Source organism: Rosa chinensis, chromosome 6 (genome assembly GCF_002994745.2).
Source record: "Rosa chinensis cultivar Old Blush chromosome 6, RchiOBHm-V2, whole genome shotgun sequence".
NCBI lineage: Eukaryota > Viridiplantae > Streptophyta > Magnoliopsida > Rosales > Rosaceae > Rosa > Rosa chinensis.
The window spans coordinates 5,164,310-5,181,831 of NC_037093.1; the positions used below are offsets into that span (position 1 = coordinate 5,164,310).

The 17,522-nt window shown below is 43.6% G+C and overlaps 1 protein-coding gene and 1 long non-coding RNA gene across 2 annotated transcripts; one reads left to right on the forward strand and one right to left on the reverse strand.

Annotated features, from left to right (window-relative positions):
• Positions 1-565: 565 nt before the first annotated feature.
• LOC121049917 lies at positions 566-993 on the reverse strand. Its single transcript, XR_005801640.1, has 3 exons — positions 930-993; positions 735-827; positions 566-647 (listed from the first exon to the last, which is right to left on the reverse strand). It is a non-coding gene; the product is annotated as an uncharacterized LOC121049917 (long non-coding RNA).
• Positions 994-15,820: 14,827 nt separating this feature from the next.
• Positions 15,821-16,327, forward strand: LOC112170638. The gene has a single exon (XM_024307978.1). The coding sequence runs from the start codon at positions 15,821-15,823 to the stop codon at positions 16,325-16,327; it is 507 nt and encodes a 168-aa protein (XP_024163746.1).
• Positions 16,328-17,522: the final 1,195 nt, after the last annotated feature.

Genomic DNA, 17,522 nt, shown 5'->3' on the forward strand with positions numbered 1-17,522 from the left:
CATGTGCAACCTTCTCCGCAGCCTTCTCCCCATGGCGAGAACAACTCCCTTGTCCTGAACCAAGCTCATTAACTGCTGTGACAGGTTTGGGGGCTCAACAGGCAGCTCCTTCCCATCGACCTTCGCTTCTAGCTTCGCAATCCTCTCAGTCCAATAAGTTCTCTCCTCAGCAGGTTTTCTATCCCTCTCCTCCTCCCATGCAGTTCTTTCCTTAGCTAACAAAACTTCCTTCTCCTCCTCTAGTATCTTCTTTAGTGATAACCTAGTCCTCCGTTCAAAAGTCATCTTTTGCCGTTTTGACAAGTTGAAATATAAATCGGGCTTGACATTGCCACCAACACCTCTAACCCTACCTCTATGCTCCGGATTCCCCAATGCAAGAGTGAGCACATCATCAGACCCAGATGTGGCAATTTCCCCTTCAGCCTCCCTTTTCCTTAAGTGTTCCTGATTCAAAATATCTGCGTTAAATGCTGCGATAGCATTACATCCATGCATATATAAATTAATATGAACTTGATGTCCATACTTACAATTTTTTCGGCTTTCTTCTCTACCTCAGGTTGTTTGAAGTTGCCATTCCTATCTTGCCGAGCCTTGATCCACGTTGTAGCTCTATCAAGTTCTTGTAAAGGGACACTTTCAGACTTTGACAAATGAAAACACAATGAATTAGTTAATATTCTGTACATATCACCTCAGATTTAGTTGACTCATCTAAATATAAAACTAACCAGTTCTTCCATTAAATTTGCATAACCTTTGCGTGACATACGATGAGGATATTTATTCTCCTTTCGCTTTGCAATTTGGGCTTCACGTATTTCCTGCAAACCATAACATAAGTAAATTAGAAACTGCAATGAATATTCATAGAGAGAGCACCTTCTGAAACCAAAAAACACAACGAATTTTATCAAATCAGTAACCTGGAAGGTAGCTGAAAGCCTATCAGCAACAAACTGGTGCCAAGTATCCTTCGTTATGCTTCGGTAATCATCTGGAGGATTTTCTAACAGTTCTGGTTCATCCATATAAGGGATGATGTACATGTTTGTTAACTTGCTCTTGAACTCTCTCCATTTAGTTGCAGCAGATGAAATCACCATTTTTTTAAGCTCTTTAGGCACCAAAAATGCATCCTACATACATGTACAATAAACTAAGCTACTGTAATGCAAAGCTAATTAACATGTAGAATATATATAAACTAATCAAGCTGAAATATGGTCAGTAAGTACCTTTATAGATTCCCATATCTTTTCCTTTTCATCTAGATCCACTTCTCTCCAATCATTTATTGAGATAGGGATCTTCGTACGTGCCAACACCCCAATGTAAGACTGCATTTCTTTTGCAGCCTTACCAATAGGTTCTCCTTTTTCATTAAACTTCACAGTGAGCCTCTTTCCTCGGATAAGCCTGTTTGTAATGCGGCTCATCGTAACCATTCCTCGCTTCAACAACTTCAATCCACAAGTTCTATTTTCATCATCATCCTCCTCAGACTTCTTGGTCTTACTGGAAACAGACTTGTTCGTTGACTTGGTTGATGACACAACCCCGTTGGACTTAGCAGTTATAGTCATGCTAGTCCGAGACTTCTTGGGGGAGGCAGCCTTTTTGGTAGTCCGACCCTTCTTGGGAGAGGCAGCCTTTTTGGTAGTTCGACCCTTCTTGGGAGAGGCTGCTTTTTTGGTAGTTTTAGATATGGGATTGGCAGCCTTTTTGGTTGATGTCTCAGCCCCTTCAATTGCTAGAATTGGTGTTGCTGGTTTTGTCCTCAATCGTTTCATTGCCACAGCCTTAATCCTTAGAGCTATGGCTCTTGCAGAACTTGATGATCCAGTAAAGGGCGACATCATCTGAAACACATAACCCAAATGCATGTTGTTAGCTACATGTTAATACTATCATGATAAGATTCAGTTAATAGTTAAACAGAATATCAATAAAAATTAACTAAAACAATAGTGTAACACGAAACAAATGGATGACAGTGGTCTGTGTATATTATTCTTAAACTTGTAGCCTACTTAACAAAGCAAGAAATCAAAACAAAGAAAAGCAGCCTATACTAATATCAGCCTATATAATTAAACACGTCGACCATCCTCATTCTCAACCCATATTCCTTCATCGCCATCTCGAATATAGGAGCTAGGCAGATCACCAACTACATCATCAAAGGTCTCAATCGATGGCATTGTAGGAATGAATGGGTGTTGTTCCAGTTCAATATCTTCCATCTCTTCATCATTACACCCTCCTTGGTAGTCTCTTTCCGGGCACCGCACTACCACTGACCATTGATCATCAAGGGGGTCTTGTATGTAGAAAATCTGTTTCACATGGGTAGCTAAGACAAACGGATCATTTAAATGCCCTACCCTATCAAGTTTAACCAAAGTAAACCCAAGTTCGTCTACTTTAATCCCCCTAGCTAACTCCACCCAATCACACATGAAGACAGGTATCCTAAACTTGTAGTAGTCCACCTCCCAAATTTGTTGTATCCTGCCGTAAAAGTCCATATCATCCGTTTTAGGGTTTTTATCCCTTGCACTAGCAATTTGCATTGCATCAGCAACCAAAAAAACCCCGCTATTTTGAACTGATCGTACTTTGTCACGCTCCGAAGTGTTAAAATCAACCTCATTCACATGGTAACCACTAAATGTAGGGACCTCCATTTTTGGTCCACCAGCCAGCCACCTAATGGTTTTAGGAACATCATTATCGGCAAATCTCATTTCATTTGCAACCTACAAATAAATTGACATGTCAAAAGTATGGAACCACACAAGTTTATTGAACTCGAAACTCAAAATTGAATAGACATTATACTACTGCAATGAGGTCGAAGATAAGTTATATACCCTCTCCTTGAACCAACCAGCAAAGGTAAGGTTCTGTTTGTCCTTCAACCACTTCTTATTTTTTTTTTAACCTTGGAAAACTCAACTCTAGGAATTCCATATGCTCTCTGCAATGGAAGAAAAACTATGCAAATGAGCAACATAACTGAACACGCGTAAGGTGATATAGTACAAATGATCGAAAACAAAACATAAGTAAAATTATTACTTACTTGAAATATGGGATTGAACCTTCAGTGTTCGTGCATACACATAGGTGGGCCATGTCAAGCTGCTTTCTGTCGACAGTAATGATGGTGGCGCCTGATAAAGGCTTACAGCCATTTAAGAGCCCAAGTTTGGTTCTCCAAGGGATCCCAACAGTGGTAGCCTCTCTAGGAAGCATACGTTCCGAGCAAAACTCAACTGCCTCTTCTACAATGTAACACTCTGCAATGCACCCTTCAGGAAATTATCGATTTCTCATATATCCTTTGAACACTTTCATGTACCTCTCAAAATGGTACATCCATCTAAAAAATACCGGACCACATAACTCGACTTCCCTAACAAGATGGACAGTTAGGTGAATCATTATGTCAAAAAATGATGGTGGAAAGAACTTCTCAAGCAAGCAAACTGTATCGACTAGGTCTGCTTGCATTTGTTGCAATTTTGAAACGTCGATCACTTTGCTGCATATTGCTTTGAAGAATAGGCAAAACCGAATAATTGCGTACCTAACTGGTTTCTCCAAAATTGAACGTAATGCAACAGGGAGAAGAAGTTGCATTATAGTGTGGCAATCATGTGATTTAAGACCAGCAAGTCGTAAATCATCCATTGACACCAGATTTCGTACATTGGATGAAAACCGAACTGGAACAGTCATATTGAAAAGGAACTGCAAACAATCTTTCTCTCATCTAGGAACAAGTTCCAACTACCCAAAGGCAACTTGTCCCTTTTTGCAGCAGTTGTAGGCTTCAAATCAGTCCGTATACCCATTTCGACCATGTCTAAACGAGCAGCAGCCCCATCCTTAGTCTTCCCAGAAATGTTCAACAGCGTACCAAGAATAGCATCACAACAATTCTTCTCAATGTGCATCACATCAAGATTATGTCTTACCGGAAGATGTTCCCAGTAATCAAGTTCGAAGAAAACAGACCTTTTTTTCCAGCAAGGTCTGTTTTCATCTTCAAGACCCTTATAAGGGGCAGGAGGGTTTTTCTTGCCAAATGGTCGATTTAGACCTTGAACTCTGGTCAACACCTCCTCTCCAGTTAATGGTGTAGAAGCTTCACCCTCCTCTATGGTGTTGTCGAAAGCAGCAGTTTGCTTTCTATAAGGATGATGTCGTGGCAGCCATCGTCGATGCCTCATGAATGCCATTTTTTTAGAGTGCTTCATCCTATAGAGTCTTGTCTGATCAACACATATTGGACAAGTATTGTATCCTTTCATAATGCTTCCCGATAAATTCCCATACGCGGGAAAATCGTTAATTGTCCATAATAGTATCGCCTTCAATTTAAAATACTCTCCTCTTACAGCATCATATACTCTCTCAACCCCATCCCACAACACTTTCAAATCATCCACTAATGGCTGTAGATAGACGTCGATGTCATTTCAGGGTTGTTTGGGTCCATAAGTTAACATAGTCAACATCATGTACTTCCTCTTCATGCATAACCATGGAGGAAGGTTATAGGTGATAAGTATAACAGGCCAACCATGAGTATTTGCTACATAGAGAACTATGTGGATTAAACCCGTCTGATGAAAGCGCTAATCTAAGGTTCCTACTTTCTAGACCAAAGTCTGGCCATTTTGTGTCAATCATTTTCCAAGTTGGGGAATCGGCTGGATGCCTCATCATTCCATCTTTCTTTCGATCATTGGCATGCCAAGTTAGCTCCTTAGCTGACACTGTCGATTGGAACATCCGTTTGAACCTTGGGATCGGAGGGAAGTACCACAATACCTTCCCCGGAACCCCTTCTTTCTCAGATTTGTCCTTTCCAAGTTTCCACCTTGATTCACCACAAGTTGGACAACTAGTCGCATCAGCATGCTGCAATCTGTACAAGATGCAGTCATTTGGACAAGCATGAATCTTTTCATACCCCATCCCCAATGCGGAAAGTGTTCTTTTAGCCTCATAAGTAGACCCTGGTAAGTCATTTCCTTCTGGAAGCAAGAGGCCAATCATAATTAACATATCTGAATAGCACGCATCAGTCATGTCGTGCTTTGCTTTCAGATTGCATGTTTGTATCAAACCATTCAACTTGGTTGTCTTGGTACAACCAGGATATAGAGGCTTATCTCCATCTTCTACAAACTGCATAAACTCGTTCGAGTCTTCCGAAATCTCTTCATCCTCACTACCCTCTAACCCTACAGCTTCTGCTTGTATGCCTAAATAAGGATTCATTTCGACTGTTTCAGAATCCCCTCTAAGAGCATGCAAGGCAGAAGCAGATGGTTCTCCATGCCACTTCCAATGCTTATAACTAACATCAATACCGTTAAAAAATATACGGTCCTTAATCAGCCCTATACTACCAAAATCAGTGTTATGGCACTTCAAGCAAGGGCAACATATTTTATTTATGTCCCTTGCATTATCCGATGCAAATTTCAGAAATTCTTCAAGTCCTAACTGAAACTGTAGTGATCTTCTATCAGCCTTCATCCATGACTTATCCATCTTATATAGAGAAACAAATGTATCAATTACAATATTAACATTAGACCTAGCTAGGATCATGCTACATAAACTAGCTAGTGCACACAAACATGTACATTTATGCACATCTAAAATCAAGCAATACAATAAAGCAATTAGCTACTTCATGTACATTTAGCACTTCATCAAGCGATACGATAACAGGGGCATTTAACAGAGTATAAATCTTTCTAGTTTTACATCATCATACAATTCATACTTAATACCAGCCATGTAATAATTCGACATTGCTCATTTGTAGTCCAGCACAGGAAAAATGGAAAAAAAAAAAAAAAACAAACTTGTAATGATCATGGAACTCACCAAAAATTGATTTAAGTCAAAGCCAATTCAAACACCACAACTTGTTTCCACCACTTCCAGACTTGTTTAATTCATAATGTCACTGATTTTTCAACTCTGCAAATCATAAGACAGTGTCAATTTGTTTGACGTGTTAAGAGTTTCATTATGTATTCAGCATCAGATCAATAGCAAAGGTGAAAAACCATAACCACAAGGTCCCTAATTTACACGTCCACATGGAAATGGCTACCATCAGATTTTGAGACAAAATACTTGCAGTTCACATGATTATGACAATCCAATACTTACAGTTCATACAAAATACACAAACCCATAGTTGACTTTTCAAAACTTCAATAGGGAATAGCCGAACATTAAGAATTGTTTTGTTGTCCAACCATTGGATGGTGAGCAATCCACATAAGAGCCAATGTAAGAGCCAAGATGACAAATAGAAATGTAAAGCATATTTCGATAATGACATAACACAGTAAGCAGCAAATGCCCACATGGAACCCAAACTATAATTGGGTCAATGCCCACATACAATCACAATTCTAGGTTTGGTTATAGTTAAATGTTGTCAAGAAAGAGACCAAATTCTATAACTTTAATTGGAGAAAGTGAAGGAGTAGTGAAGAAAAAGAGCAGAGCTTTACCTTTGGAATTCAACGACTGTCAATTCAGATTGGCAAATGCTTTCCAGTTAACCCAGGCCAGTACTGAAACAACAACATTATGCTATTTGTCATTCAACTTCAACAAAAACCCTGACACTTATAACCTCGCATCCCCAATTCGATTAAAACCCAGAAAAAAAAAATTCAAGATTCAAAGGAAATTTCATTTTCAAGCCTGTAAATCCCCAATCTAACAAAAACCCTAAATAGCTGAACAATGAATCTAAGGGCTTACCAGCATAGATAAAGAGCTACTGATTGAGACCCATGAAATTTGCAATGAGGTTTGGATGATTTCGCGATTTAGGTTTGAAACAAAGACTTAGATGTGGAATGAGGATTTCTTCGTCTATCGAAGAGAGATGGGGAATGGACGGAGTATGAGGTTCTTCGATCTGGGTTCTCAGTTATGATTAGGGTGTTTCGATTTGGCAAGAAATTTGGATTTTCATCAGTTGGAAGGGGGTCTTGTCAGAGCGTTGCGAGGGAAAAGTTTGCTCTCTACCGCTTTAGGTTTTAGTTTTCATAAAGTCGGGGAGAGAATCTCATTAAGTGTTCCAAACTAAGCTACTATTTGTTGTGCCAAAAAAAAAACAGGACAAAAAAATCCAAAGCCAATTTACTCCTTTGACAACACAACATATATCTGTCGTCTGAATACAAACAAAAAAAAGAAGCCACGACCCAAAACGAAATCAATTTATCTCCTTTGACGAGACGACAGATAACTGTTGTTTGAAAACAAACTTAATTCTCAAGACCAACTTTGTATGGTATTGTTGATATTCAGACGACAGTTTTTACACTGTCTGTCGTTAAAATATATCAGACGACAGAAACCAACATGTCTGTCGTCTGAGCTCTGTTGTCTGATGAGGTTATTGGCATAGTGATAATTTCTCTATTATAGGGAAGCAAAAATTAAAATCTCCAAAAAAAAATCTGCTCAAACTCTAACAGATTCTCTATTTTACAGATTTCACAATTCTTCCGTAAATCCTTCCCTAATATTTCACAGATTGCTGTAAATATAGGGAATTTTGTTTTCTCTCTCATCACTATCTCTATTTTAGGGATAATTATAGGGAATCTGTTGGAGCAAAACAGCCAAATTTTTCCCTAAAATGAAGAAAAATCAAGATATAGGGAAGCTGTTGGAGTTGCTCTTAGTGGTAGTTATTGCAATTAGCGGCTCTACCTTTATCCACTTACTATTGTAGTCAATGGTCACAATGATATACTTGAACTGGCCTTTGGCAGTTGGGAATTTTCCAATCAAGTCTAGGCCCCACGTGGAGTGGATCCATGAGCCAATGATGACTGACAAGGGTTCCGCTGGGGCATGGGGGAGATCAGCGTATTGCTGACACTTGTGGCAAGACCTCGATACCATCCTGGAGTCGTCGCCGAGTGTGGGCCAGAAGTAGCCTTGTCGCATTATGCGATTGGCCAGAGACCTAGCGCCGGAGTGATTACCGCATTCCCCAGCATGTATCCTTGCAAGAACGGCTTTTCCCTCCTCTGGGGTCAGACATCAGAGGTTGGGATGGGTCAATCCCTAGCGGTACAGCTTTCCATTCTGGATATTATAGCGGGTTGCTCTCCGCTTGAGTTGTCTTGCCTTGTTCCTGTCGGTTGGCAGTGTTCCGTTGCGCTTGCATGTACTCGATTATCTCATCCATCCAGCTTGGGTTTACCTCAACTTTGAAGATTTCCGCTAGATTTTTGGTGATGCTTGGTTTGTCAAGTCATTCCTCCTTTGTGTCCATTGGACTTTGGTGTGGTTGAGCGGTTGCCAATCTTGCAAGTGAATCGGCCTTGGCTTTCTTTTCTCTGGGGATCTATGTGATGGTATGAAATTTGAATTTCCTGAGAAGTGTTTTGATGTATCCCAAGTATGCCGCTTACTGTTTATCTTTGCCCTGGAAGGTATCGTTGACCTGGTTAACGACTAGTTGGGAATCGCTGAATATGTTGACACAGTCAGCACCTGAGTCAATGGCAAAGAGTAAGCCTGCGATGAGTGCTTCATATTCCGCTATGTTGTTGGAGGCCGTGAAATTGAATTTTAACACATACTCCACATTCAGTCCCCCTGGTCCTGTCAGAATGACTCCGGTGCCGCAAGCTTTGGAGTAGGCGGAGCCGTCCATATATAGGTTCCAGTCTGGTTGTTGCTGAGGTGCTGGTGTTTCAGCCGTTATCATCTCTGTGTTGGCCTCTTCGGTCCCTGAGTTTCGTTCATCCTGTCGCTTAGTGAGCTCAGCGATGAAGTCTGCCACCACCTGGCCCTTTATGGCATTTTGTGGCTTGTAGTCAATGTCAAACTCGGTGAGCTTGATGTCCCATTTGCTGAGGTGTCCGGAGTGTTCAGGGTTTTGCATCACTTGCTTCAGCGGTTGGTTTATTAAGACATGAATTGTGTGGGCCTGGAAGTATTGGCTGAGACGTCTAGCGGAGACAATGAGTGCGAGGGCGAGCTGTTCCAAGGGTGGATACCTTGTTTCTGTTCTGTTCATACCTCTGTCGGTGTAGAACACTGGGAGTTCTTCCTTGTCCTCTCGTCGCACTATGGCACAGCTGACTGCCGATGGAGATACCACTAGGTAGATGTAAAGTATCTCTCCCTGTACCAGGATGTACAGGAGTGGTACCGTCGCTAGGTATTCCTTCAGGATCTGAAATGCAGCGTCACAGTCTGGGGTCCAGTTGATTTCTTTCTTGTGTGTCGTTTTCATGGCTTTGAAGAATGGGAGACATCTGTCAGTGAGTCTGGATATGAATCGAGAGAGAGCGGTGAGTTTTCCCTAGAGACTCTGTACGTGTACCTTCCATTTTGGGGATTTCAAGTCAAGGATTGCTTGTACCTTGTCAGGGTTAGCCTCTATGCCCCGCTCACTGACAATGTATCCTAAGAACTTGCTGGTTGTGACGCCAAAGAAGCATTTCTCAGGGTTGAGGCGCATCCCGTAGGTCATTAGGATGGCAAATATGATGCGGAGGTTTGCAACGTGTCCACTGGCCTTGATGCTTTTGACCAACATGTCATCCACGTAAACTTCTATTATTTTGCCCAGGTGTTCCACAAACATGGCGTTCATTAACCGCTGGTATGTTACCCCAGCGTTCTTCAAACCAAAAGGCATGACATTATAGCAGTACAGGCCCTAGTTGGTTGTGAAGGTGGTGCATTCCTGGTCGTCGGGCACATTTTGATTTGGTTGTATCCTGAGAAGGCGTCCATCATGTTGAACAGCTCATGTCTCGCGGTAGCGTCAACCAGTTGGTCGATCCATTGGAGTGGGAGACTATCCTTAGGGCATGCCTTGTTGAGATCCTTGAAGTCTACACACATCCGCCACTTTCCGCTAGGTTTCTTGACCATGACCAAGTTGGAAAACCACTTGGGATAATGGACTTGGCGGATGAACCCAATGCGTTGGAGCTTGGCAACTTCTTCCCCTATGGCACGATATCGTTCGTCATCAAAGGCCCTCCACCGCTGCTTGATCGGGTAGAAGGACGGTTTGATGCTCAACTTGTGTGTGATGATCTCAGGGGAGATGCCTAGTATATCGGCACAGGACCATGCAAAGACGGCGGCATTATCTCGTAGAAACTGAGTGAGTTCTGCAGCTATTTCTGGGGCTAGCTGAGCGCCGATGGGGACTGTTCGCTCAGGGTGCTCGTCAGAGATGCCGATAACCCTCAAGGATGTTTCTGGGTTGACAGGCTCCTTCTTTACATACTTCTCCTCGTCATCCCCAGGATCTTCAAAAATGTTTGTTAGCGGCACATGGTTTCCCACTGTTAGGATCTCATGGTGGTGTGTTGACCGGGCCACGGTTGTTGAGTAACATTCTCGTGCTAGCTGTTAACTTCCCTTCACGCAGCCTGTCCTGTTGGGTGTAGGGAACTTCATGAGGAGCATGCGTCCGGCTATTATGCATTTGAGCTTGTTGAGTGACGGACGACCGATGATGGCATTATATGCACTAAAGCAGTCAATGATTATGAACTCCGTATGAATCTCCGCTGTGGTTGGGCTAGCGCTGATGGCCAAGCACATGTAGTCAGAACCGAGCGATTGTGTGATGTCATCAGAGAAGCTGAGTAAAGGCTCGTGATCTTGGAGCAATTTCCTGTGTCGCTGGAGTTGGCTATAGCAATCATTGAAGATGACGTTAACAGCAGATCCGCTATCAACGAGGACCCTTCCGACAGACCATTTGTCAAGCATAGCGTCGATCAAGAATGGATCATCGTGGGGCAAATGCACGTCGCGTTCCTCCTCTTCTGAGAAGGTGATAGGCTCCCGACCAGATTTTGGGAGTTTTGCTAATCGCTCATAGCGGATGTTGCAAATTTCTTTGGGGTGGTTAGCGTGTGCATAGCTTTTTCTAGCCTTGTGAGTCATGTTGGTGATCGGGGCACCTCCGTCGATGGTGTTGATACGGCGTATGGGCTCGATGTTGGCGACCACGAGTGGTGGTTGACGCACCTTGAATTGTTCCATTTTGCAGTCACGATACAAAGTTTCAACCGCATCTTAAGAGCGTTGCAGTTGTTTGTGTTGCGACCACTATCTTCGTGGTATTTGCACCACTTGCCGGTGTTTCTTGGTTTTCCTACCCTTAGGTAGTTTGTTGGGGGTGGCGGTGGAATTTGGTCTTTGCATTGGTCGTATATTTCTTCATACGAGGTTGTCAGGACTGTAAACACAGCATACCACTGGGATGACTCTGTCTGCTTGCTCCGGCTGTCCCCGTTGGATGAGCCGTTGCCCTTGGTGACTAAAAGAAGAAAGTCTCTCTACATCAACATAAAGCTGTACTAGGTTTTTAGGACACTTTGTTGTTTTTCCTATTCCTTCGTTTCTTTAAACCTTAAACCTTGGCCCCATTACAACCTGAATTAAGACCTCTTTGATCTTTGAGATGGGACGCCTTTGATCTGTGGAGATTAGTCATAAGAGTTTAGCATATGGTTTGGATCCATTTGTGCATGCGTTGATATCCTTTATGAGATCTTTAAAAATATATTCATATTTTTCGAAGCCTTCCTTTCTATATGTGAGCTATTTGTTTGTCTTCATATATCATCTCTCATATATACTTGAGCGAATGAAAGCTTTTAAGCATGACCTATGAATCTGAGAGAAGAAAGAGTGGATACGTTGTGAGGATTTGAATCATAACTTGTCTGAAGCATGCATAGCGCCATTAACCTAACTATTGTAGCCCCCAAGTCCTACTTGTGTATATAATTAGTCATTGATCTTTATTAGCCTTAGAATGATCTTGGATTGATTCTTGGTTTTATGTTTAACTTGGTGCCATAAAAGTAAGAGATTTCTGCGACAACAATGTTGAAAGGCTAGTTTGTTTTGAGTCTAGAGTCCTTTGTTTCGTTTTTATGGAGTCATGTTAGTTTTGATTTTGCTAAGGGACTAGCAAAAGCCAAGTGTGGGAGAATTTGATAGGAGCATAAAATGCGACGAATTTATAGTTTAACCCTTTACACTTCTGCTTAGTTATTTTGTTAAAAAGATCAAACTAACTTTGTTATTTTCTTAGGAGGTTTATGGATCAACCATGGAAAAATAGGAGCTCAATTGTGGCAAGTTAAGGGTCGGATGTATAATAGTGATGCCAAAGATGAAGGACAACCATTTATGTGGTCAGAAACAAGAAAGGAAGCTTGTGGAAAAATTCGTGCAAAACAGTTGCTGAGAAGCAAAATATGAAAACTGGAATCTGCCTTATTTTCTTCTGTATTTGGACCCCATTTTGAAGATATTTTGAGTGCACCATGGCAGCAAATCTTGACTACATTTGAAAACCAGATTTTTCACTACAATAAAGCCAAAGCAAGTGGTCATAATAGTCAAGGATGAAGTCAGAAACGTTGCACAAAGTAGGCATCTTCATCAGCTTTCCACCTTCAATCTTATCTGTGAAGCATATTAGAGCTGTCTTTTGGAGATATTATTGGAAAGTCTTTTGGAAGGTTATTGTTTGGACGTCAATAAATGATGCCCTAGGCCATTATAGGCCTAAGAAACGTTCAGAAAGAGAGCTACAAGGTCGGTGTACAAGCCCATCAATTTGACCAGAAGATAAGGAAAATCTAGAAATTTCTGACAGACTTTATCTTGAAGACTTTTCAAGGCTGCTTTTGGGCCACAAGTTGAGGGGATTTCTAGAGGATTTTTGCACTCTTTTGAAGGTCAACATCAATGCTTTTACCTTGCTAAAAATCACGTTCAACACTGAGAAGGAACCTGTCTAAATGAGAGGCTAAACAGGGCATCCCAATTTAGGCAGAAAAAGGAAGTATCTCTTGGCAGATTGTTTTCAGACTTCTTGGGGATCCTTTGCTGAGTTCTTCAAGCTCCTTAATCCAACCCTCGCGGCATTGGCATTCAAGCAAGCACTCCAACCGGGGTACTTCCTATTACAAATCAACACCAATCCTCCTGCAACATACGACGACCTTCTCGACGCCGCCACCGTCTTGGCATAGGCTGAGTACGACAGTTTTGGTCGTGACAACAATGCCAACGACCATCTTGTAAGTATACCTCAAGTAAACAACCCCGTCGGGACAGCCGATAACAAGAGCAAAGACGCTAGCAGCGACAAGACTACCCAACTTGATAGAACCCCATGCAAGCGGCAAAGTTACAACTATAAAAGGGACAAGCAGTACGGGAAAAGCCCTAAGAAGCCTAAGCATAACTCCTCCGCAGTTGATATCGAGAGGCATCTTACAACGGTACCCGACACAAGGATAACCAGGGACTTGAAACACCCCGATACGAGATCTACACCGCATTCACCGCCTCTTATGAAGAAATCGGGAATAGTCACAAGGACATCATGCATCCTGCGCCCACCACGGCGAAAACCTGGTCAGGCCAAACCGCATGACAATGGCAAGTACTGCACATACCATGAGGAATCTGGCCACCCCACTAATATCTTCTGGGCACTGAAAAACGCCATCGAACACCTCATTCAAAGTGGCCAACTCTGGCAGTATCTCACCCCCGCGACTGGGGAGAATGTTATTGAGGTTTACAGACAAATCCTAATGATACATGGAGGTGCACCAGAGGTACCCGAGACTCACCATGCACAAAAGCGCACATGTCCTCGGGGCCAGGAGGTGCTAGGACTTAGCCACGGCTGCCACACCCAGCAGGTGGAGTGAGATTCGATCACTTTCAGTCGCAGCGAGGATACCATCAAACAACACCATAACAACCCATTCCTAATCACCATGGTCATCGACCACTATCGCTGCCATCGGGTCTTGGTCGATAGTGGCACAGCGGTCAACGTCATGTTCAGCAGTTGCTACGAAGCCCTAAAGTGAGATTAGAAGAAACTTACCCTAGACCATGAACTCCTGATCAGCTTTGCAGGAGAAATCACACAGCCCTTGGGATCCGATAATTTGAGGATCACACTTGGTGGAGGCAGCACTATTGCCACCATGACGATACATTTTATCGTTGTCGACTGTCCATCCTCCTACAACGTCATCTTAGGGCAGGACACCATCTGGGGACTCCAATGCTTCGTCGCAGGTTAAGAAACTCCAGGATATCGGGTTTGTCAGGGAAGTATCCTACCCAACATGGCTCTCCAATGTCGTGATGGTAAAGAAGCCCAATGGCAAATGACGTATATGCGTCAATTACACCAACCTAAACAAGGGTTGCCCAAAGGACAGTTTCCCCCAGCCAAGTATCGATCAGCTAGTTGACTCCACCATCGGCCACAAGCTCCTTAGCTTTATGGATGCCTTCTCGGGTTACAACCAAATCGCTATGGAACCTTCCGATCAAGAGCACACATCCTTCATTATCGACAAGGGCTTGTACTGTTACAAGGTAATGCCATTCGGTCTAAAGAACGCTGGGGCCACGTACCAGAGATTGGTCAAAGCCATGTTTGCAGATCATATCGGCAAGATAATGGAGGTCTATGTGGATGACATGCTCGTCAAGAGCGTCGCCATCGAAGACCACATCAAGAGCTTGGGTATCGTCTTTGACATCGTACTCCAATACGGTATGCGACTCAACCCAAACAAATGGGTGTTTGGCGGAAAAATCCTGGGCTTAGTGGTCAGTGAAAGGGGCATCGAAGCGAACCCCGAGAAGGTACAAGCCATCCTCGACATGGCACCACCAAAAACAAGGAATTAAGTCTAATCCCTCACCGGAAAGGTTGTCGCTCTCGCCCAGTTCATATCATGCTTAACCTACAAATGCGCCCCCTTCTTCAAGCTCCTTAAAACTCACCACACGGAGAAGATCAATTGGGGACCCGAGCAAGACAAAGCTTTTCAAGGCCTCCGCGACTACCTGGCATCAGTACCCACTCATTCCAAACCCATTCCAGGCGAGGTCTTATACATCTACCTCGCAGTATCAGTTACTGCAATCACCGCTACCTTGGTAAGGCCAAGAACAGCGAAGAGTTGCCAGTCTATTACACCGGCAAGGGATTCAACTATCCCGAGTCCAGGTATTCCGATATCAAAAAGTTCGCCCTCGCACTCCTCACAGCCGCTTGGCGATTGCGGCAATATTTCCAAGCGCACACCATACATGGCCTGACCAACCAACCTCTGAAGTAGGTCCTCCAAAAGCCAGAATCCTCGGGCAGGTTAGTCAAATAGTCCATCTAACTCGGCGAGTTCAACATCCACTACACACCGCGCACGGCTATCAAAGGGCACGCTGCCGTAGACTTCATTGCAGAATTCACACCTCACGAGGACAATGAGCCCTCTGATGAGATCATATTGGAACCCTACCCCACCCCAAACTAGAAACTCCACGTGGATGGATCCTCCAACAGCAATCTTAGCAGGACTGGGGTAGTCTTGATAGATCTAGAAGGAAACACATATGAGTATACGCTGCAATTCAAATTCAAGGCTTACAAACAATGCAGCCGAGTATGAGGCACTGATCGCTGGCGTCCAGCTGGCCAAAGAACTGGGCATCACGTGCCTCGCAATCTTTAGCGATTCCCAGCTCGTAGTAAACCAGGTCGGCGACGATTACCAAGCCAACAAACCACATCTATCCCACTACCAGTCACTCACCAAGACTTTCCTCTAGCGATGTCTCACAAGCTATACAATCACTCTGATCCCTAGGACAGAACAGCAAAGCAGACGCTGTCGCCAAGTTGGCAAGATTGCCCCCAAACACTGACATGGGCAGCCTCAAGTTGGAAGTCCTGGATAAGCCGAGTATCGATGAGCCATTCTTAGAAATATTCCTCACGGAGAGCGAGCGCCCACCATCATGGATGGACCCATTCATTGACTACCTTTCCAAAGGTATCGAGCCGACAGACAAGGTAATCGCAACCAGAAGCCACCGATGGGCGACACTTTACACGGTCCGGGACGGCAAAGTGTACAGGAAAGGAAGGTCCTTCCCTCTATTGAAATGCAACTCCCTTGAAAAGGGGCAGCGAGTTCTGCTATCGCTACATGGTGGAGTATGCGGCAACCATGCAGGTGCGAGAAACCTAGCATTCAAGGCATTGCGTACAGGGTACTACTGGCCCACAATCGAGCAAGATGCGAAACGTATTGCTAGCGCCTGCCTCAAGTGCCATCAGTTCGCCAACTCCCCCTTAGCACTATCGGTACCGCTATCGATTATCATAGCCCCTTGGGCATACTGCCAGTGGCGACTCGATTTCATAAATTGACTACCTTTATTTGCTTGTAATGCTCACTTGTTTGACAGTTTGGTATTAGGTTGTACTAGGGGTTCCTCCATGTAGTTACTTTCTTCTCTCGTATAGGAAAAAATTATAATCATTATTTTATTTTATTTTATATAAAGAGTTCATAGCAATAATATGACCCTGAATCATGGGTTAGAATAGTACAAAAGACTACTTTGTATACACATTGATAGCGCAGAGTAGTCTATGCTAGCAAAAAACACCTCGCCTCGTAGGCAATCTATTCTACCTGACTCCAAACGCCGAGCACGCAATTGTGGTACGTTGAAACCAAGTACTTCTACAAAGGCTCCTAGAGGAGCTTCAACGAGCATAGACAAGACAAACCCGATCGAGCTAAATATGATCGAGGTTTGTCACCTAACTAACGACTCAAGAACTAAAAAAGCCTAGACCGGGCTGAAGCCCACTAAAACAATCCCCTATTGAACAAGGGGTTTATTGAAAAATAAAAAACAAGCAACATTAATTAAGAGCAGCAGCCCAAGAGCCCAAGAGAGGCCCAACCCAGACGCAAACCAAAGTCTGGCCCAGCCTAGCCCAGCCCTGCTTCGCTATGCAGCATCATCAGACCCAACGACCGCCGCCGCCGTCTCACAGACCAGATACCATCAGAGCCAGACGAACCTCGACACCATCTTCAGAGGGCTTGTCACAACAATCCTCCCAAAAACAACACCCCGATCTGCCGCCTCCGTGGTACCAAACACAGCCGCCGCCATCTGGTGACCACCCTACGCCAACACACAGCTGTTGCCGTCTGGTGAGAACCATCCCACGCCACCTAGCGCCGACCCATGAAATTGATCATGACCATACCGCCTCAAGCGTTGCAATGAGACCAGACACAGATTGACCACCACCATTGATACGCCTCCAAGCAAACCCATTCCAGGCCCGAAGGCAAGCCCAAAACACCACCGGTCTGGCAGCAACTCTATAGCATCAATGCAACCAAGGTCGACACCGATGCTGGGCCGCCGTCGGATGAGCGACACTAGAAGAAGAGGAGAAGACCTGGATAGCTATGGGAGAGAGAGAGAGCTAGGGTTTTTTTTCCTCTGCAGGTGTGTTAAAAATTGTAATCATTATTGTTTTTAAAAGAATTGGATTTTATCTTCTTCTAAAAAAAAAAAAAAATTGGGTTTTTAAAAGT

Excerpts from the sequence above, each read along its gene's own strand:
- LOC112170638 (XM_024307978.1), top strand. The coding sequence starts at position 15,821 with ATGGGCAGCCTCAAGTTGGAAGTCCTGGATAAGCCGAGTATCGATGAG.